Source organism: Somniosus microcephalus, chromosome 11 (assembly GCF_052327205.1).
Source record: "Somniosus microcephalus isolate GS21.2 chromosome 11, FLI_Smic_1.0, whole genome shotgun sequence".
NCBI classification, from domain to species: domain Eukaryota; kingdom Metazoa; phylum Chordata; class Chondrichthyes; order Squaliformes; family Somniosidae; genus Somniosus; species Somniosus microcephalus.
The window spans coordinates 38,576,941-38,600,000 of NC_140997.1; the positions used below are offsets into that span (position 1 = coordinate 38,576,941).

The window sequence follows — 23,060 nt, forward strand, 5'->3', positions numbered from 1 at the left end:
AAGTATTTATCCAATTCCCTTTTGAATGTCACTACAGAATCTGCTTCCACCACACTTTCAGGCAGTGCATTCCAGATCAGAACAACTCGCTGCGTAAAAAAAGTTACACCATCGCCAGAGTCAAAATGACCTTGAAGTAAGGTTTTCTCTGTACTTTGGGAGGGTACAGCTCAAGCAATCTTCCGAGTTGACAGCCGCAATTTGTGCTTTATAATATTTGACAACACGCATTTGGATGGGGAGGAGTTTTCAATTGTCTCTGTCTGTTGACAAGGAACTACTGTTGGCCAATTGTGACCTCCCTTTGAGATGCTTTGTGGAGAGGTCTGTAACCCAGAGCTCTCTGATCAACCTGGCTAGAGGGGAACCTGCTCCCAGGAGTAGCTTGCAATGAGACAATTGCCTTTTAATGGAATAATGTCTTTACACAAAGTGTGGTAAGCAGAAATCTGGGAATCATTAAGAATGCTGCATTGGAGGGACTGTGGGTTTATTTCTGCATGTCTGTGCTCAGAGAAACTGAATGGCCTTTCTATTCACTATCTATCTTGCGAATGGAAACCAAAAAGTAAATTATTAGTTTTTATGGTTCCTTTTCCATTTTGAGTTACATTGTTTGTGCTGTTAGCAAAGAGGTTGTAGGAACAAATGTCGACAACACGTTTTTGCTTTTGAATGCATGGACTTAGTGACGAGCAATTCTTCCCCAGCATCTCTCCAATTTGTAGTTTTCAAAGACATTTAAATCAGCAGCCAGGCCCTCTCTACTTCAAATTGTTTTTGTTGAGAGGCACATGTTTCAATCACACAGACACTCATTACTTAGAAGCAACTGTGTAGGAACTGAGGGGGTGAATGGAATAGAAAATCGGGTGGGGTGTAAAGTGCCCAAGACCAATTTCACCCCCTCATAATGTTGGGGAAAAATAAAAAATACATTAAAGTTCCAGGGGAAGCAGGGTTAATCTATCTTTCTCTTTCAAATGCTGATCGGCCTGCTACACATTTACACCATTTAGAAAAATACATTTTACTTCAGGAGTCCAGTATTGGTGGGTTTTTCATTTTGGGGTGGGGTCATTTTAGGAGTATGCTTGCTGGGGTTGGGAGGAGGCGGGGGAGGGGAGCGTCGACCACCGGCCTACGGTTTTCCGACCATAGGTTGCGCTTGTCTGGAGAATCGCCCTGGTGGCAGCGGGCCTTCAAATGTTAACCCCCTTTAGCTGTACTACTGAGGAAAACTTAATTCACTGCAAAGAAACCCAGAGCTCAGAGCAAATGAAGCACAGCACCACACGAAGGAGCTTTAACACCCTCCACACGGCAGCAAAACAAAACCCAGCCACTAAAAGGTAAACACATGATTTCTGCAGAAACGTCCAGCTTCTATAACCACATGGAAGCTATTTGCTACAGCTTATTGCATTTTACAGCGACTGATTGATTCTCCCATTCTGATTCTCCCATTCTGTGCCTCATTAAAATCAGGCGCTGGCACATCAAATACTTTTTTAAAAACAAACATGAGCCAGTTTGCTCCAAGCCTGTGCTAAGAATGGTCCACATGGTTGATTTAATCAATGCAACAACAATTTGCATTTATATAGTGTCTCTAACATAGTAAAATGTCTCAAGGCATTCCAGTACAGCTACAACACTGGCATCTATCCGACAATGTGGAAAACTGCCCAGGTATGTCCTGTCCACAAAAAGCAGGACAAATCCAACCCGGCCAATTACCCTCCCATCAGTCTACTCTCAATCATCAGCAAAGTGATGGAAGGTGTCATCGACAGTGCTATCAAGCGGCACTTACTCACCAATAACCTGCTCACTGATGCCAAGTTTGGGTTCCGCCAAGACCACTCTGCTCCCGACCTCATTATAGCCTTGGTCCAAACATGGACAAAGGAGCTGAATTCCAGAGGTGAGGGTGACTGCCCTTGACATCAAGGCAGCATTTGACCGAGTGTGGCATCAAGGAGCCTAGTAAAACTGAAGTCAATGGGAATCGGGGGGGAAAACTCTCCACTGGCTAGAGTCATACCTAGCACAAAGGAAGATGGTTGTGGTGATTGAAGGTCAATCATCACAGCCCCAGGACATCGCTGCAGGAGTTCCTCAGGGCAGTGCCTAGGCCCAAACATCTTCAGCTGCTTCATCAATGACCTTCCCTCCAACATAAGGTCAGAAATGGTGATGTTCACTGATGACTGCACAGTGTTCAGTGCCATTCACAACTCCTCAGATAATGAAGCAGTCCATGCCCGCATGCAACAAGACCTGGATGACATTCAGGCTTGGGCTGATAAGTGGCACGTAACATTCGCGCCACAGAAGTGCCAGGCAATGACTATCTCCAACAAGCAAGAGTCTAACCACCTCCCCTTGACATTCAATGGCATTACCATTGCCGAATCCCCCACCATCAACATCCTGGGGGGTCACCATTGACCAGAAACTTAACTGGACCAGCCACATAAATACTGTGGTAACAAGAACAGGTCAGAGGCTAGGTATTCTGCAGCAAGTGTCTCACCTCCTGACTCCCCAAAGTCCACTACACTCAAGAAGCTCGACACCATCCAGGATAAAGCAGCCCGCTTGATTGGCACCCCATCTACCACCTTAAACATTCACTCCCTCCACCACCGGCATATTGTGGCTGCAGTGTGTACCATCTACAAGATGCACTGCAGCAACTTGCCAAGGCTTCTTCGGCAGCACCTCCAAAACCTGCGACCTCTCCCACCTAGAAGGACAAGGGCAGCAGGCGCATGGGAACACCACCACCTCCAAGTTACACACCATGCTGACTTAGAAGTATATCGCCAATCCTTCATCATCGCTGCGTCAAAGTCCTGGAACTTCCTACCTAACAGCACTGTGGGAGTACCTTCACCACACGGACTGCAGCGGTTCAAGAAGGCGGCTCATCACCACCTTCCCAAGGGCAATTAGGGATGGGCAATAAATGCTGGCTTTGCCAGCGACGCCCACATCCCATAAACAAATTTTTAAAAAATTTGACACCGAGCCACGTAAGGAAATACAGGAAACTTTCGTTTAACCGGAGGTTAAAAGTCCGGAAAGCTCTATCTACCGGCAAAATTCAGGAGCCGTTTTCTATAAGTTTTTTTACTTCTCGTTGCTTTTTTTTTTCCCAGTCAGGCTCTGCAAGGTCTGTAGCTAAGCAACAGCTTCAGCTAGAGACGCTTGCAGCTGCAGCCGACTGTTTTAAAGCTGTTGCTAAGCAACAGGGTTTGTTGATTCACACGGAGCTGAAGCTCTGTATGTTTTAACATTGGAGTTGTTTTATACGGCAGTTTTGATCTAACGGCACCAGCTCGGTCCCATCCGTGCCGGATACCAGAAAGTTTCCTGTATTAGGACAGATGACCAAACGCTTGGTCAAAGAAGTAGGTTTTATGGAGCATCTTGAAGGAGGAGAGAGAGGTGGAGAGGTTTAGGGAGGGAATTTCAGAGCTTACATAAGAAATAGGAGCAGGAGTAGGCCATTCACCCCTTCGAGCCTGCTCTGCCATTCAATAAGATCATGGCTGATCTTCACCTTCAACTCCACTTTCCTGCCCTATCCTCATATTCCTTGATTCCCTTAGTATCCAAAAATCTATTGATCTCTGTCTTGAATATACACAACGACTGAACATCCACAGTCCTCTGGAGTAGAGAATTCCAAAGATTGACAACCCTTTGAGTGATGAAAATTGGTGCTGGGCAAAAGGTACAAACATATTCTATTCATGTGTATAAAACAGGCAGTAATAGAATCTGGAGGTTTCAGTGATCTTCACAAATCCAGGTGATCTATTATTGTACATTATCCATCTAAAATCCTCAAAATAATGTTTGTACATTTCTTATACTAAGTATATCCATTATAAACTAGAGGAAATATAAAGTGCAGGATAGGATAAATCCTCTGCAATTCTCAATAAAAGAATAAGCTAAACATAACTCTGGCAGTGTTGTCACTCGACCTTATTTAACCTATTTGTAAATAGTAAAATAAGCCAAAGTCATTCTTGACCCAATCCACTTCAATGCCAGTCAATGCATCACCTAATAAATCACCTCAAATTGCTCCCCTCACAATCACTGCCAGTACCAGACCTGTAACTACCAGTAATTCTTCCTAATGTTCCATTGCCCAAATACATCTCTCCAGCCACAAGCCAAGGAGAGAACCTATAATAGACTAGACTGTATTATAATTTACACAATTTAATCCTTTTCATTCCAGAACTGCTCGACATGAGCAGTGAGCTAAATTGACACATTAGTAATAAATGTGCTGCCCTTATGGGAGATCGCTGAAAGTGTCAAAGGGGCATTGTCTTGAAGATATTTTGGCAAACTTGGTGCGTAAAGGGAAGAACCATTGGTTACCTTTGTTGCAATAAACTGACGTGTTTTGATGTCATTTATGTTGTTGCGTTGGGACTTAAAAGCCAAATTGAAAACATTGAAAAGAAAATGTTGCCATGCTTTTGTAGATTCTGCCCCTTGAACACTGATGAAAGGCCTACTATAGTAGAAGCACTTTATACAACGATCTACATCCAATAAATCATTCACTATCTATCATCTTCGAAAGGATCAAAGCCTTTAGCATGACAAAGCAATTTTTTAATAAATTCATTTTGTTTTTACATAAATATTTTTAATGGAGTTGTACAAAATTTCTGCAATTTGTTGAGTTATTTTATATCACAGACACATCCACTGAATTTTGTAGAATTCGGAATAGCGTTCCACATGACCGGGTCAAGGACATTGCTGGCCAGGAAGCCTAGGGTTGAGCAGGGAGGGGACTGATTGGAGTACTCAGTGGTGCTGGGTGGAGTGGACCCTTAGGTCGGAAGCCAACAGCAATTGGCTCTTCTCCCGCTGCAGATGGAGCACACACATTATTCATTTGGATTGCCCTCTGTGCCACAGATGTTTTGTCTACATTTAAGGTGGCTGCACAGTTGTGGGCTGTATCTTCTCATGGATAGCCTCAAGATCTATAATAGCCCGTAACCTGCAGAGTTGCCTGCCAGCTGATAGGCTAAGAAGGCATGGGGCAGCATAGTTGGGCAGTCCAGTGCAACCTTGATTTTACCTCCTTTAGCACATAAAACGATAACAACTTTCATTTATATAGCGCCTTTAAGGTAGTAAAACGTCCCAAGGCGCTTCACAGGAGTGTTATCAGACACAATTTGATACCGAGCCACACAAGGAGATATTAGGATAGGTGATCATAAGCTCGGTCAAAGAGGTATGTTTTAAGGAGCTATAATATTCTCTTTGTGAGATCTTTAATTCCAAATGATTTGACATTGACCCGTATTGATGGCAGTGGTTAAAGGTTTCTTCAGCACAATCAAGAATCAATACAATTACTGTATCTTAAGCAGCAGTTTACAAGGTATAATTAAGAGTTATACTATCCCCTTTACTGCCTTAGGTAAAAGTTGCGTTAAGAGTTATCTGCACCCCTCTCTAGCCATGCATCAGGCCCGTATTGGCCTCTGAGTGTCTCCAGGAATCACTTCAATCCTCCTCTGTTCACTTCTACACTTAACCCCTGCTGGTGTCCCTTTCTTATATCATCTCTATCAATTCAAACCTATGGAACTTCCCTCAGATCTGTCACTCAACTTCCCTTTCTCCCGATAGGCCCTCTCTCTTAGAGTCATGGGGGGAAAAATTCGGTTGCTTTGGCCTCCCATAGAGGGCGCTAATGGGGCACAAAGCAACTAGCGCCCGGGCGCGGCGCCATTAACGCCTCCCACAAAATTCAGCAGGAGGTTAGCGGCGGTGGTAGCCATTAGCCTCCCGCGGCGCTGCGCCGCCAGCAATGATGTCATCGCCGTGCGCAGCGCCCCACTCGCACCCCGGCCGCAATCTTCGGTAGTGCCCCCTGACTTACCGCCGGACTCTATGTCTGACAGGGTCAAATTCACCAGTAGTGTCCCACCCCGCCTCCCTCTTGGGGCGCTACTGGTGAATTTCGGGCACGGGGGCGCTAACATTTTCAGGGTGCAAAAAGTAGCGCCCCAGCAAAGTTACCGCCCCAAAGGGTCATAACGGCACAGAAGGAGGCCATTCATCCTATCGAGTCCGTGCCATGCCACCTTCTCTTATGATCTCACACCATCTGTTACTCCTTCTGTTACTTTCCACTGAAAAACACCTATTTCAAGAAATGTTATTGTGGTACACGGGCCCCTTCTTATCTGTCCAGTGACCCTCACTTATCAGTCTGGTTTCTATGGTTGAATGTATTCTAGCCCCAGCTGCGCCTTGTCTTTCTCCAATTATTACAATTCCTCTCTTTTCAAGGTCTGTGACTTCATGCCTTTTTACTGTGTTTTGTTCAGCTATAGTCTACTGTGATAAAAATGTCAAGCTGATCAGTGTTTTTCCAGTCAGTCTTTTTTGCTAAGCTGGTTACTTTGCCTTGTAAGATCATTCTAAATGTATTGCAGGAACGGTAGCATTGTGGTAATATTACTGAGCTAGTAACCCAGAGACCTGGACTAATGATCCAGAGACGTGAGTTCATAATCCCACCACGCAATTAAATAAATCTGGAATAATAAAGCTAGAATCAGTAATGGTAACCATGAAACTATCGGATTGTCGTAAAAACCCAGCTGGTTCACTAATGTTCTTTAGTGGAAAAAAATCTGTCATCCTTACCTGGTCTGGCCTATGTGACTCCAGACCCACAGCAATGTGGTTGACTCTTAACTGCCCTCTGAAATGGCCTAATCAAACAATAATGGGCCAGAAATTCCAGGCCAGAAGCGTGAGTACAGTCGGCTTACTCACGCTTCTGGCCGTTGGAAATGCCGGCGTTCAGCATGAACAGCGCATGCGGGGAACGCCGGCATTTCCAGACCTCGAGCGCGTGCGACTGCACAGGCAGCGCTTGCGCAGTGAACTTCGTGGATTTCATTCATGAAATCCGTGAGGTTAAGTCCTTAGAAGTTACACTGAAAAAAAGCAAGTGTAAAGTGGTTCATTGGCTGCGGAGGAAGATATATTTTATCGTGGAGCTTTTGAAATGCAATATTTTTGTTTGGGAAAGGGAGGGAAGTTATTTTAAGAAATTTTAAGTAAGTTTTAAAGTTAAAATTTTTTTTTTTTTTTTTACAGGGTTTTCAGAACGGTAGGTAGAAGAAGCAATTGTGGCTGTGTGAATGGAATGTGAGAATGAGTTATGTATGTATGTCCACATATATTCCTTTACGTATATGTATGTATGTTTTATATTCCTTTACTATGAATGTATGTTTTTAATTATGATTTTCCAATAAGTTACTTTCTCTGAAAGTCATAATTAAATAATACATTCATACACATAAGTAAAGGAATATATACATAACACGCAAAGGAATATATACAGACATACATACTTTCAGAAGCTCCACGATAAGAAATATCTTCCTCCGCAGCCTCTGTAGCAACTGTACCCATGCTTTTTTCATGTGTAAGTTGTAATGACTGGACCTCACTGAAAGCATTAATGAATGCGGCGAATTATACTGCGCAGGCGCTGCATGTGCAGTCGCACGCGTTCTGCCTCTGAACCCCTTCGTTCAGAGGACAGGAAATGCCGGTTTTCCCCACATGCACTGTGCATGCTGAAAACCGGCATTTCATCCGGCCAGATGCGTAAGTACCCCGACCGTACTAGCGCATTTGGAAGGGAATTATTGGGCCAACATTTTACATGTCAATAAAATAAAAAATTTAACACTTGCACGACTTGCCCCCTCGCATCTGCGACTGAGGGTCCAAGGAGGTGCATTGCGCAAGAGGTCATCATCGGACGTATCCTCACACTGTTCCCTTTGGGGAACTGTATGAAGTGGTGGAAGGATTTATGGCCGTGATTAACGCTCATTCCGTGACCGTAACCATCTTTGAACCAGCCATTAGGGTGGTTAGTCCTATGGCGGGAGGGTTTTACGGGCTCCCACAACCCATCTGAGGGGGGGGGCGCCACCAACACCCACGGACGCAAGTATCCCGCTGGATGTCCACCCAGAATTTAAAGTTGGAGCTCCGACTCCACTTGCCGGGACTGTCTGGAGTGGGGTTCAAAACCCTACTCCTTCTGGCCCAGCGGCGGGGATGCTTACTGCTACGCAAAAGGCCCACTCCGCACAAAAGGTGACACCCATACGTTTCCTGCGCCTTTTCCCTCCCCGTGACTGGAGCCCTATGCTGCCATTTCACGTTGCTAATCGGATTGGGCCTTTGTCATAGCGGTAGGATCCCCGCCGCTGGGCCAGATCAGGGTAGGGTTTCGAACCCCGCTCCAGACAGTCCCGGCAAGTGGAGTCGGAGCTCCGGCTCTAAATTCTGGGTTGACATCCAGTGGGATATTTGCGTCCGTGGGTGTGGGTGGCCCCCCCTCCTTGTATAGCTTGTGGGAGCCCGTAAAACCCTCCCGCCATAGGACTAACCGCCCTAATGGCTGGTTCAAAGATGGTTACGGTCACGGAATGAGCGTTAATCACGGCCATAAATCCTTCCACCACTTCATACAGTTCCCCAAAGGGAACAGTGTGAAGACACGTATGACGACGACATTGCTAAATAAATAAATGGAATTAAAAAAATTCTTTTAGGGCTTTTAAAAGTCTTTAAATTGCTTTAATTCTCTTTAAAACTACTTCAGATTACTCAAAATAATGTAAACATTTTAAAAAGTTTATAAAAGTTACCAAAATTTCCAAAAACCTATTTAAACTGCTGCTTTGCATGTAAAAAAGCAAAGCAGCTTGACAGAAACATTGGGGGCGTGTCCAGTGAAACTGAGACCTCAAGGGGCGTGTCTCACTTACACTGCACGCTCCTGGGTCCGCGCTGGCTGCACTCCTGGGCGGCGTGACGTCATACGCTGCCCGGGAATGTGCTTTCTATTTCTCCAAGTTCAGGCGTCCCAGAAGCTGATCGGCAGGAGCGCGGGGTAAGTGCAAATACGGGGCTTGCACGCGCTGCAAGCCCCGTTCTGGAATTTCTGGCCCAATAAGAAAAAAACTGGACGGATCAACCCTGCAAAGTCCTCCTCACCAACACCTGGGGACTTGTGCCAAAATTGGGAGAGTTGTCCCACAGACTGGTCAAGCAACAGCCTGACATAGTCATACTCACAGAATCATACCTTTTAGCCAATGTCCCAAACGCCTCCATCCCTGGGCATGTCCTGTCCCACCGGCAGGACAGACCCGCCACGGGTAGCGGCACAGTGGTATACAGTCAGGAAGGAGTGGCCCTGGGAGTACTTAACATTGACTCCGAACCCCATGAAGTCAAGCATAGGCAAGGAAACCTCCTGCTGATTACCAACTACTGCCCTCCCTCAGCTGATGAATCAGTACTCCTCCATGTTGAACATCACTTGGAAGAAGCACTGAGTAGCAAGGGCACAGAATGTACTCTGCGTGGGGGACTTCAATGTCCATCACCAAGAATGGCTCGGTAGCACCACCACTGACTGAGCTGGCCAAGTCCTAAAGGACATAGCTGCCAGTCTGGGCCTGCGACAGGTGGTGAGAGAACCAACACGAGGGAAAAACCTACTTGACCTCGTCCTCACCAATCTACCTGTCGCAGATGCATCTGTCCATGACAGTATTGGTAGGAGTGACCACCGAACAGTTATTGTGGAGACGAAGCACACCTTCCATCATGTTGTGTGGCACTACCACCATACTAAATGGGATAGATTCAGAACAGATCTAGCAGCTCAAAACTGGGCATCCATGCGCTGTGAGCCATCAGCAGCAGCAGAATTGTATTCCACCACAATCTGTAACCTCATGGCCTGGCATATGCCTCACTCTACCATTACCACCAAGCCAGGGGACCAACCCTGGTTCAATAAGGAGTGTAGAAGAGCATGCCAGGAGCAGCACCAGACGTACCTAAAAATGAGGTGCCAACCTGGGGAAGCTGCAACACAGGACTACATGCACGCTAAAAAGCAGAAGCAGCATGCTATAGACAGGGCTAAGCAATCCCACAATCAACAGATCAGATCAAAGCTCTGCAGTCCTGCCACATCCAGTTGTGAATGGTGGTGGACCATTAAACAATTAATGAGAGGAGGAGGCTCCATGAATATCCCCATCCTCAATGATGGTGCAGCCCAGCATGTGAATGCAAAAGATAAGGCTGAAGCGTTTGCAACCATCTTCAGCCAGAAATGCCGGGTGGGTGATCCATCTCGGCCTCCTCCTGAGGTCTCCACCATCACAGAAGCCAGTCTTCAGCCAATTCAATTCACTCCACGTGATATCAAGAAACAGCTGAGCGCACTGGATACAGCAAAGGCTCTGGGCCCCGACAACATCCTGGCTATCGTGCTGAAGACTTGTGCTCCAGAACTAGCCGTGCCTCTAGCCAAGCTGTTCCAGTACAGCTACAACACTGGCATCTATCCGACAATGTGGAAAACTGCCCAGGTATATCCTATCCACAGTCCAGCCAATTACCTCTCCATCAGTCTACTCTCAATCATCAGCAAAGTGATGGAAGGTGTTGTCGACAGTGCTATCAAGCGGCACTTACTCACTAATAACCTGCTCACTGATGCCCAGTTTGGGTTCTGCCAGGACCACTTGGCTCCAGACCTCATTACAGCCTTGGACAAAGGAGCTGAATTCCAGAGGTGAGGAGAGAGTGACTGCCCTTGACATCAAGGCAGCATTTGACAGAGTCTGGCATCAAGGAGCCCTAGTAAAACTGAAGTCAATGGGAATCAGGGAGAAAACTCTCCACTGACTGGAGTCATACCCAGCACAAAGGAAGATGGTTGTGGTGGTTGGTGGTCAATCATCACAGCCCCAGGACATCACTGCAGGAGTTCCTCAGGGCAGTGTCCTAGGCCCAACCATCTTCAGCTGCTTCATCAATGACCTTCCCTCCATCATAAGGTCAAAAATGGGGATGTTCGCTGATGACTGCACAGTGTTCAGTGCCATTCGCAACTCCTCAGATAATGAAGCAGTCCATGCCCGCATGCAACAAGACCTGGATGACATTCAGGCTTGGGCTGATAAGTGGCAGGTAACATTCGCGCCACACAAGTGCCAGGCAATGACTATCGCTAACAAGCAAGAGTCTAACCACTGCCTTTGACATTCAACAGCATTACCATCGCCAAATCCCCCACCATCAACATCCTGGGGGGGTCACCATTGACCAGAAACAGAACTAAACCAGCCACATAAATACTGTGGCAACAAGAGCAGGTCAGAGGCTAGGTATTCTGCAGTGAGTGTCTCACCTCCTGACTCCCCAAAGCTTTTCCACCATCTACAAGGCACAAGTAAGGAGTTTGATGGAATACTCTCCACTTGCCTGGATGAGTGCAACTCCAACAACACTCAAGAAGCTCGACACCATCCAGGACAAAGCAGCCCGCTTGATTGGCACCCCATCCACCACCTTAAACATTCACTCCCTCCAACACCGGCGTACCGTGGCTGCAGGGTGTACCATCTACAAGATGCACTGCAGCAACTCGCCAAGGCTCCTTCGGCAGCACCTCCCAAACCCGCGACCTCTCCCACCTAGAAGGACAAGGGCAGCAGGCGCATGGGAACGCCACCACCTCCAAGTTTCCCTCCAAGTCACACACCACCCTGACTTGGAAGTATATCGCCGTTCCTTCATCATCGCTGGGTCAAAATCCTGGAACTCCCTCCCCAACAGCATTGTGGGAATACCTTCGCCGCACAGATTGCAGTGGTTCAAGAAGGCGGCTCATCACCAGCTTCTCAAGGGCAATTAGGGATGGACAATAAATGCTGGCCTTGCCAACAACGCCCTGATCCCATGAACGAATAAAATATATATATATGCATGTGTATAAGTGTTAATAAACAAATTAGTAACTGCATGCATATATATCTATGTGTATAAAGAAAGTAAGTGTTAATAGATAAATTAAGTAAATTGACTATAATCTTACAGAGCGTCTTAACAGAGGAAAGGTTTATGGAGGGATTTCCAGAACTCAGGACCTAAGCAGCTTAAAGGCACAGCTGCCAATGGTGGAACAATGGAAATCAAGTATGCACAAGAGGCCAGAATTGGAGGAACACAGAGATCTCGGAGATTTTTGCACACAGGCATTAAGTACTCACAGGATTGATGAAAATGACCGAATTAGGTGGCACAAAAAGGCTTGCTCCAAAGGCAGTCAGGTGCTGTGTTAAGCACACGGCCATGTCTGGTGTGGTATCTTCTAATGGCAAAATCCCATTAGTTTTCCAGCTCATTGCAGTCATATTGAAATACTGGCAAAGGGAAGTGTAGACTCCGACAGCAGCTTGCACAGAGGACGAGGTATAATGGTTTGTGATGTTCAAATAATAATCTTTCGTTGTGTCATCAGTGCTGAAAATAAAAATAGAACTGAAATAAATAACTTCTGTTTTGGATTGTAATTATTTTGATCTATCTGTTTGATACACTTTGAATTTGAACAATATGCCAACCTTTTGTTCTTATCTTACTGTCTGTACATACCCACCCCTGCCCCACACACACACACACACACACACACACACACACACACGTCTGGAGGGTGGGACTCTCTGGGCCCATGACTTTCCCACGGCCATTGCCGATGGTGTTTCTTGGGCAGTGAAGAAGTGCTGTTCTGTAGGGTACCATTGGTTTGGTCACACTTTCGGGGGTCAGAGGTCCATTGCAATTGACTCTACTGAAAGGTCCAGCTATGAACGGGAAAAACTCACCGAATCAGGGCAGCCAAGTTCAGAGGGAAGATTCGGCTCCGATCTCAACTCCTGGCCCACTGTTTGGAACTCTATTCTCTTCCATCGTATGAGTCACTCGAGGTGTCTGCCACCAATGTTTCCGTTAAGCTGCGCAGCTGCGCAGCTCTCTGGAGCTCCCACGCAGCCAGCGCACTGGCTTTTAAATAGAAAAAAAAAGCGTATGCGCGGGAATTTGAATGGGCCACACAGCCCCTTAAAGGGGCCGCGCACCCCCAAAAAAATTAAAGGGAACATTGTGTGCCACCCCGACACCCACACACCGACACAAGACACACACCCGTATACACACACACACACACACAGAGACAGATATACACACACACACACACTTCATCTAAGTTGTTTTCTTGCTTCTTGGTATTTGTGCCTCCACCAGCCCAGCCCAGAGACCCTGGGGCTGCTCCCACTTATTGTCCGAGTTGGTTGGCTGTTCAGACAGAATGCTTTTTAAAATTTAAAACTTTCATAATTAGAGTTTTTTCCCCCTTCATTGCTAAGGCTTCCTTCCTCAGGAGTGTCATTAATCTCTGCGTAATGTCCGTGGAAACAGGGAGGGCAGGACAATTTGTGTCCTGATGTTCTCCAAAGCTACTCTCAGTGCTGCCCAGTGACTGACTGATGGATAACAGGCAGTGAAGTTCAAACCAACGGCAGCTCAGCTTTGCTACTTGTCCCATCTCCCCACAGTGGCAGAACTTGGCACCAAATGGTGCTTGATCAGTTTGCCTGGCCATTAACTGGCAACGTTCATCACATAAAGGATAATAAATTTGCCCGATGAAAACTGATGCCCTAAGGCCTTATGTTTGGGTAGGGATCGGGCTCCCATCAATATCAGTATCAACATCTACGCTATGTGGTTTTGAGTTAATGTTGGGTAGCTCCGGTCTTAGTCACATTTCCCATTCCATCTTGCAGTACGGTTAAACCCAATTATGGATTTTGAGGGAAACATTTTGAAATACATATTTAAAGAATGCTTACTCTGGGGACAAGAAGAAGGTGTACAGCTTGTGATCTGATCCTCTTACTGATTCCAAATGGATCTTCCTCCTGGCTTTGAAGTTATTCTCATTTGGGTTCGTTGAGTTGTGGAGGAGAACCTGAATAAAGGGCTCGGCTTCATTGGAAATGAAAACTCCTGAATCTACAATAGAATTATCAGAAGAGAAACAGCAGTCATAAACTGTGTAACATATATATATATATAGCTCTTGTCATCTGAAGTTACTCCATTTTCTGATACATACCATTTAAAACTGTATACGTGACCTGAATGTGCAGCCCAGCCTTTTTATTCAAATTGCCAGAAGTCACGTTCACAGTTACTGAATGCCTCGCAGCAATAACCGTTGTATTAATTGTGACGTTTCTTACGGCAGAGTTGCTCGACACTGTAACCGTGATGGCCTTCTCCGAATCCAGGCTCTCGATGGGAATTTGCGACCCGTTGTCGGTCTTGAACTCGATGGAAGCCACTTTGCTGGAAATGGTGTAGTTCTTTATGTAGCCGTACGGAAAGGGATTGGAGTCCACAAGGAACATGACCTGAGTTACGTCACTGATGTTGGAAAATACGCTGTTGAAGGACGGTGGGATGGAGAACTGGCAGCCTGACTTGTTGGCAAAGCAGAGCAGATGGCATGGGTCGGCACGCTTGCCTTGAGCCCACATCCTAGCGCCCGACACACTCAAGGGCTCTTCGTTCAGGACCCGTGTGCCCATCAGAATTTGCATTAACTTCATGGACAGATCATAGGCCTTGGTTGCCACCAGTTCGGGTTTGCAGATAGGCAGGCCGGTGACCTTATTCGCAGCTGGAACCAGCTGGTTAGTTATATCGATCAGGCCTCCTATAGAACAAACAAATACATTGAAACGTCAAACGCTTCCATTCAACGTTGTCTGATGCTAAGAAGTAGAGAAGATTGGTGGGAGAATGATTCCCCTCCTGTGTGTTGCGTGTATTGAATTCGTAACCACGTCCTTTCTGAAGTCAATGGGAATAAAAATCGGGAGAGATGTGTAACGGGCTGACAGCTCGTTATCATCTGTTTTACACTATCGCAAAGTCAAGATCTACCACTGTGACTTTTAGAGACTGCAACATTATATCTAGACGAACAGCTTACTTTCCAGTGTTGCTTGTGTTTACATTCGTCATATTGTTTTGCACTTACCTACAGTGACAAGGATATTATCCCCTATGGAGGTTGGTGTCATTTTACCCTGTCCAGTTTCCTTTTGAAGGACTGTTATCATGTTGTCCAGTGCAAACAAGGTCTGTTTCTGACATTCGCCACAAATGAACTCTCTGCTGATAACCTAGAAAGGACAGAAGGTAGATTGGAATGAAAAAGGGCCATTTGGCTTTGGCAAGCCAGTTCCTTCCACAGACTTTCTACAATCTCTTTTAATCAGGAATCCTTTCTAATTCATTTAATCTGAGGAAAGGCTCTTACTAGTTCCTCCTTGCTCGCAAAGATTGATTGAGCCAAAGTCTGGATCAATGATCTGATTAATTTTCATGGTCTACATCAGTGAGTTGATTTTATGGAAAAAATCAATCTCTTAAACTGGGGGTATCCTATTGCAACTCAATTCCCTTTTTCTATTTAATGAAAGAAACAAGACAAAGGGAAGAGGTAAATGACACAGTGGGGTGAAACTCCTTTGCTTTTCTCCCATTCTGCAACCGTAACTTATGGGGAAGCACCATTTACGCACACACAAAGGATTTACGCCAAACTTCACTGAGAGAGAGAGAGAATCTGAGGTAATTCACCCCCCACTCCGTAGGGCCATTCCTTCCTAGCATTATGTACTTGTCAAAGTGGCAGGAGCTGTGTTTCCATACGCTAGGTGTAAAATATAAATTAATATTATAGCCTATGCTGTGGCTATGGTTCTGAATTGGTGCAATGAAAACACCTAAAATCCTTGAATCGGACAACACAAAGGTGGCCATTGGGCCCATTGAGCCTGTGCCAGCTCTTCAGAAGAACTATCCAATTAGACCCACTACCCCAATTCTTTCTCCACAGCCCTGCAAAATTTTCAGCATAGGCACGATGGGCCAAATGGCTTCCTTCTGTGCTGTTTAATTCTATGATATCCAATTCCCTTTCGAAAGTTACTATTAAATCTGCTTCTACCACCATTTCAGGCAGTGTATTCCAGATCATAACATAAGAACATAAGAAATAGGAGCAGGAGTAGGCCAATCGGCCCCTCGAGCCTGCTCCGCCATTCAATAAGATCATGGCTGATCTGATCCTAACCGCCAATCCACTATCACAGAACCATCTCCAGAATCTAACAGAATTAGACACACGAAATAAGAGCAGGATCAGGCTACACGGCCCCTGGGCCCACTCCGCTACCCACAGGGCCATGACCGATCCGTACCTAGACTCATGTCCAAATTCCTGCCCGCTCCCCGTAACCCTTAATTCCCTTTACTTCACAGGATCACAGAATCACAGAAACCCCACAGTGCAGATAGAGGCCATTTCGGCCCATCGAGCCTGCACCGACACATATCCCACCCGATTCCCGTAACCCCTACACCAACACATATCCCACCCTATCCCCGTAACCCCACGTATTTAATCCCCCTAACACTAAGGGTCAATTTATCATAGCCAATCAACCTAACCCGCACATCTTTGGACTGTGGGAGGAAACCGGAGCACCCGGAGAAAACCCACGCAAACACGGGGAGAATGTACAAACTCCACACAGTCACCCGAGGCCGGATTCGAACCCGGGTCCCTGGTGCTGTGAGGCAACAGTACTAACCACTATGCCGCCGTGCTCTAGGAAACTGTCTATTTCTGTTTTAAATTTATGTAATGATGTAGCTTCTACAGCTTTTTGGGGCAGCATATTCCATGGACCTACCACCCTCTGAGTGAAGTAGTTCCTCCTCATCTCAGTTTTGAAAGAGCAGCCCCTTATTCTAAGACTATGCCCCCTAGTTCTAGTTTCACCCATCATCGGGAACATCCTCCCCGCATCCACCCGATCCAACCCCTTCACAATCTTATATGTTTCAATAAGATCGCCTCTCATTCTTCTGAACTCCAATGAGTAGAGTCCCAATCTACTCAACCTCTCCTCATATGTCCATCCCCTCATCCCCGGGATTAACCGAGTGAACCTTCTTTGTACTGACTCGAGAGCAAGTATGTCCTTTCTTAAGTATGGACACCAAAACTGTACGCAGTATTCCAGGTGCGGTCTCACCAATACCTTGTACAACTGAAGCAATACCTCCCTATTTTTATATTCTATCCCCCTAGCAATGAAAGCCAACATTCCATTGGCCTTCTTAATCACTTGCTGCACCTGCATACTAACCTTTTGAGTTTTGTGCACCAGGACCCCCAGATCCCTTTGTACTTCAGTACTTTCCAGTTTCTTGCCATTAAGATAATAACTTGTTCTATGATTTTTCCTGCCAAAGTGCATAACCTCACACTTTCCAGTATTGTATTCCATCTGCCAAATCTCTGCCCACTTACTTAGCCTGTCTATGTCCCCTTGCAGGTTTTTTATGTCCTCCTCACTCACTACTTTCCCTCCCATCTTAGTATCATCTGCAAACTTTGATATGTTACACTCGGTCCCCTCCTCCAAATCGTTAATATAGATTGTAAAGAGTTGGGGACCCAGCACTGACCCCTGCGGAACACCACTAGTTACTGATTGCCAGTCTGAGAATGAACCATTTATCCCCACTCTCTGCCTTCTGTTAGATAGCCAATCCTCTATCCATGCCAGAATATTACCCCCAATCCCGTGATTTTTTATCTTAAGCAATAATCTTTTGTGTGGCACCTTATCAAATGCCTTTTGGAAGTCTAAATACACTACATCCACTGGTTCCCCTTTATCCACCCTATATGTTACTTCCTCAAAGAACTCCAGCAAATTTGTCAAACATGACTTCCCCTTCATAAAACCATGCTGACTTTGTCCTATTAAATTATGATTATCCAAATGTCCTGTTACTGTCTCCTTAATAATGGACTCCAAAATTTTACCTACCACAGATGTTAGGCTAACCGGTCTATAGTTTCCAGCCTTCTGCCTACTGCCCTTTTTAAATAAGGGTGTTACATTAGCAGTTTTCCAGTCTGCCGGGACCTTTGCCGAGTCCAGGGAGTTTTGGAAAATTATTACCAATGCATCCACAATCCCTACCGCCACTTCCCTCAAGACCCTAGGATGTAAGCCATCAGGTCCAGGTGATTTATCCGCCTTGAGTCCCATTATTTTACCGAGTACCACTTCCTTAGTGATTTTGATCGTGTTTAGCTCCTCCCCCCCTATAGCCCCCTGTTTGTCCAGTGCTGGGATATTCTACTGTAAAGACTGATGTAAAATATTCATTCAGTGTTTTTGCCATCTCCATATTTCCCACCATTAATTTCCTGGTCTCATCCTCTAAGGGACCAACATTTACTTTAGCCACCCTTTTTCTTTTTATATAATTATAAAAACTCTTACTATCTGTTTTTATATTTTTTGCTAATTTACTTTCATAATCTATCTTCCCTTTCTTAATCAATCTTTTTGTTATTTTTTGCTGTCTTTTAAAGTTTTCCCAATCCTCTATCCTCCCACTAGATTTGGCTACCTTATATGCCCTTGTTTTTAGTCGAATACTATCCTTAATTTCTTTACTTAGCCACGGATGGCTGTCTTTTCTTTTACACCCTTTTCTTCTCAGTGGAATATATATTTTTTGGAAGTTGTAAAATAACTCCTTAAATGTACACCACTGATCATGTATCGTCTTACCCTTTAATTTATTTTCCCAATCCACTCTACTCAATTCCGCTCTCAAACCTTCATAGTCTCCTTTATTCAAGCTTAGCACGCTTGTTTGAGATCCAACCTTTTCACCCTCTAATTGAATATGGAATTCAACCATGTTATGGTCACTCATTCCAAGGGGATCCTTTACTAGGACATTTTTAATTAATCCTGTCTCGTTACACAGGGCCAGATCTAAGGTTGCTTGCCCCCTGGTCGGTTCAGTTACATACTGCTCAAGAAACCCATCCCTAATACACTCAATGAACTCATCCTCAAGGCAGCCCTGCCCAATTTGATTTGTCCAATTAATATGATAGTTAAAATCCCCCATAATTATAGATGTTCCCTTATTACAAGCCTCAACTATTTCCTGATTGATACTCCGTCCAACAGAGTTGCCACTATTCGGAGGCCTATAAACTACGCCCACTAGTGTTTTTTTCCCCTTATTATTCCTTACCTCCACCCAAACTGTTTCATTATCCTGATCTTTTGACCCAATATCATTTCTCTGTATTACAGTGATTCCTTCCTTTATTAACATAGCCACCCCACCTCCCCTTCCTTCCTGCCTGTCCTTCCTGATCGTTAAATAACCTGGTATGTTTAATTCCCAGGCATTGTCACCCTGCAGCCATGTTTCTGTAATGGCCACAAGATCATACCCATATGTAGTTATTTGTGCCATTAACTCGTCTATTTTGTTCCGAATGCTACATGCATTCCCTGGGTAAAAAAAAAATCCTCATCTCCCCTCTGGTCCTTTTGCCAAAATCTTAAAATGGCGTCTTAAACCCAAATCATTTAACGCCTCGCTCTGGCTGAATTTCCAAGGGGCGGCTCCTATTTGATGCAGTTACTGAAGACTCTGCCGTTACTTTTCGTGTAGAGAATGAGCGAGTCCTCACCGTACACTGTGCCAATGCAGCGGCGATCTGCTGGATGTCATCCACAGTGGTGACTTTCAGTGACGTCAGGGCCAGCGTGATGTTACTGCGTATGTTAATCCTGCTAATCGTTTCATTTGCCGACTCAGTTTCATAGTTTTTGCTCCTCTCATACTGCAGGGGAAGTTTAAAAAAAATGTATTTGACATACGTTAGTCAAAATCAGATGAGGTAACATACATTCATATTACATATTGTAATGATCCCATGTCACCTCCCACAGTCCCCTGTTTAATGCTGATCTGTTAGATCGGAACTTCTTGCTACTCCGATGTGCCCAAACTCACCTCTGTGTGGTGACTTCTGTTTTAATTCTATTCACTGTTTTACTTGTTTGTTATGAATCCAGCTCGCTACAAAATATATTCTGCTTGCCGTGCCTTCAGCTGCATAGGACCTCAGCTCTGGAATTCCCTCCCTAAACCTCTCCGCCTCTCTCTCCGCCTTTAAGTCGCTCCTTAAAAGCTCTTTGACCGAGCTGTTGGTCATCTGTCCTGATATCTCCTTTTGTGGCTCGGTGTCAAATTTTGTCTGATAACACTCCTGTGAAGCGCCTTGGGAGATTTTACTATGTTAAAGGCGCTATATAAATGCAAGTTGTTGTTGTAACAAAATCGTTTTGTTACCAAAGCTTTAAATATACTTGCAACCAAGCTTAGACAAAATGGGACTGAAATTCCTCCTGTCGATAGCTTTAAGCAAAGAAAAGAAAATCAATATGGTTTTCTCATTAAAATTATCGGCAGGAGGGATTTCAGCTCTGAGGAGGTTAGTGGAGGGTGGTAGAGCTGGGTGGTGAAGTGGGGTTGGCACACTCTTCTTGTGGTCCTAGGTCCTGACTGATGGCTATCAACCCGCTTCGAAGTAGGTACAGGCCCACATAATAAAGACTGCCCATAATTTGGCGCCATCTGATGATCTCACTCGTAAAGCCCACGAGGATGGCTGGTGTGGGAATGTGCCAGCGGGAATCCTCTTCTGACACGTTGCTCAGTTTTAGAAGGTACCAGAAATATGTCACAGATTTTAGTAAACATTGCTGTGAGCACTTGTTGCACCATTTAAGAAGTTTGATGCTCTTTGCGGGGTAGGGTAGAAGCCTCAAACACAGGACGTGCTACTATAGCTTGTGCCATCTTATTCAACAACAACAACTTGCATTTATCCAGTGCCTTTAACGTAGTCAAACATTCCAAGGCACTTCACAAGAGCTGACACTGAGCCACAGAAGGAGATATTAGGATGGGTGACTAAAAGTGGTAGGTTTTAAGAAGCAGCTTAAAGGAGGAGAGAGCGAGATGGAGAGGCGGAGAGGTTTAGGGAGGGAATTCCAGAGCTTAGGACCTAGACGCCTGATGGCACGGCCACCAATGGGGCGAAGGGAGTGGGGGGAAGTCTTTGAGTAGTACACTACCTCATTGAGCACTGTGACCAGGGCGAGGGCATACTCCACAGTAGGCTGGGGGTCGCCCTGTTTCAACAGCTCCTGCAGTTTGGTCTCAGTCTCGAGCTGCATCCAGTCAGTGAGACTTTGGAACCCTTCGGGAGTGTTTGTTATATTAATAACCACGGACCTGCAGAAACCAATGGAGATAGTGGACTGAATACATCGTTAAAGTGCAGAACGCAAATTCAACATAAGCAAGCATGAAAGTAGAAAAGGTTAACGAAGCCCATTTATCCACAGTCATGCATAATCTGCTCCATCGTACACTCTGCCCAACCAGTTCATCTCAGGTAGGTAAACAAAGAGAGCCCTAAGCTTAAAGGTATTTAAGTCTGGCTCAAATCCTCCTGATTAGCTGGAGGATCTCACCTGATCATAAGATCGGTTCAGATGAAGAAGGCTCTTCAGCCAATTTGATCTTGTCTTCCATAAATGCCACGCTACAGTTTTCCCATTATAACATGCAGCTGGTTTTTTTAGTCTAGTTCCCAGCCTCAAGCAGTCTCCCTGGCAACAGGTCCCAGATGTTGATCCATCCCACTATCTGAAAGGTACTCAGGATACCCCAAGGCAGAGATATCAACTAAACTAAACTCTGCTGATACTAACTTGATTCAATGTGGCAAAAAACGAACTGAACCTCAGAATGAGTCCATAGCATTTGGAACGCCACTGAGGTTTAACCTTGTCAATAAATCTTATAACGTAAAGAAGCAACAAACAGTATCTTAGAGTAGAAATGAAAGAATGTTTCTATTTATGAATCACACAACTTTGTCACATATTGTATATAATTAAATCATTGGGGATTTTTGGACAAAATGAAAGAAAATCCTTTAACTCAGCATCAAACTCGGAATACACTTTAAATAATTTCTATATTTATTTGTTCACAAAGGAATCAAATTCGGTGAAAAAGTAATTACTATCAGCTGTGGAATGTGCCTACTCACCGATTCAGAGCTACAACAGAGGCCCCTTGCTGGTTCTGCACGGTGACGGCGATGTAAGCGATGAATTGGTTTGACCTAAAGCCAGGGGGGAGGACTGCGCAGTATTCGGATCTGCTGCCTTTATAGACGTAGAACTCGTCACAGTGATTTCCTCCAACACCACAGCGAGTAAGGATGAAGCTGTACACAAGAGGAGCCCCAGTAGTCTCCCAACCTACAAGAGGTAAAAGAGAGAATGAGGTAGATTGTTGGCAAGCATCACTAAAACCCGTAGGGTCTTAAGTTGGGGCTGGTTTGTGCATGTGGACAAATACAAACCCAAAGACAAAGGACCATGTATATGCCTTAATATTGGTATATGCCTTAATATCCTAAACCCAACCTCTGTGTTATACACAGGCAACAATATCTTAAAACTAGACTTGTGCCTGTACTACTGATACCATATGCTGATTCAGGCCTAAAATAGTAACTCATAAGGTTCTGGTTCTATCAGAACCATAGAAGGAGGAAGCACAGAGGGAGACCATTTGGCTCATCATGTCTTTGCCAGCTCTTTGCAGGAGCAATTCAGAAACTAATCTCAGTGCCCTGCCCCCTCCAAAAGCCCTGTGCCTTCCTCTGCTACACATAACATTAAAATAAGGACAAGGCTTTTATTACAAGAGGTGTCAGCCTTGGCTCAGTTGGTAGTGCTCTGACCTTTGGGTCAGAAGGTTGTGGGTTCAAGTCTCAAGGGTAGGTTCGATGAAAGACAGGCTATCTGCTCCACCAGATTACCACCCAGGTAGTGAAGATGAAAATCTACCTCAAGGAAAGATTCATCCAATCTACAGCTTAAGTTTTCACATGTCATAGGCATATAATCAGGGCTGTTCTTGAGACATCAGCTTTTTTGACAGTATTGGTCAGCTTAGCTAATCTTCTAAGTTGGCATGTATGACTCGGTAGCTCCCTTGCCTCTGAGAAGGTTATGGGTTCAAGCCCCAGTCTAGAATTTGAGCACATAAGCTGACATCCCAATGCAATATACTGAGGGAGTGCTGCACTG

At 45.2% G+C, this 23,060-nt stretch overlaps 1 protein-coding gene across 1 annotated transcript in view; it reads right to left on the minus strand.

Annotated features, from left to right (window-relative positions):
* Positions 1-23,060, minus strand: part of pkd1a (polycystic kidney disease 1a) — a 221,037-nt gene that overhangs the window by 60,347 nt on the left and 137,630 nt on the right. Inside the window, exons 20-26 of the mRNA XM_086000509.1 lie at positions 22,010-22,223; positions 21,024-21,183; positions 19,571-19,723; positions 15,017-15,161; positions 14,087-14,689; positions 13,821-13,983; positions 12,180-12,432 (exon numbers count right to left, since the gene is read on the minus strand). Coding sequence (XP_085856635.1) covers positions 12,180-12,432; positions 13,821-13,983; positions 14,087-14,689; positions 15,017-15,161; positions 19,571-19,723; positions 21,024-21,183; positions 22,010-22,223 — 1,691 coding nt within the window. The remainder of the gene's footprint in view (positions 1-12,179; positions 12,433-13,820; positions 13,984-14,086; positions 14,690-15,016; positions 15,162-19,570; positions 19,724-21,023; positions 21,184-22,009; positions 22,224-23,060) is intronic.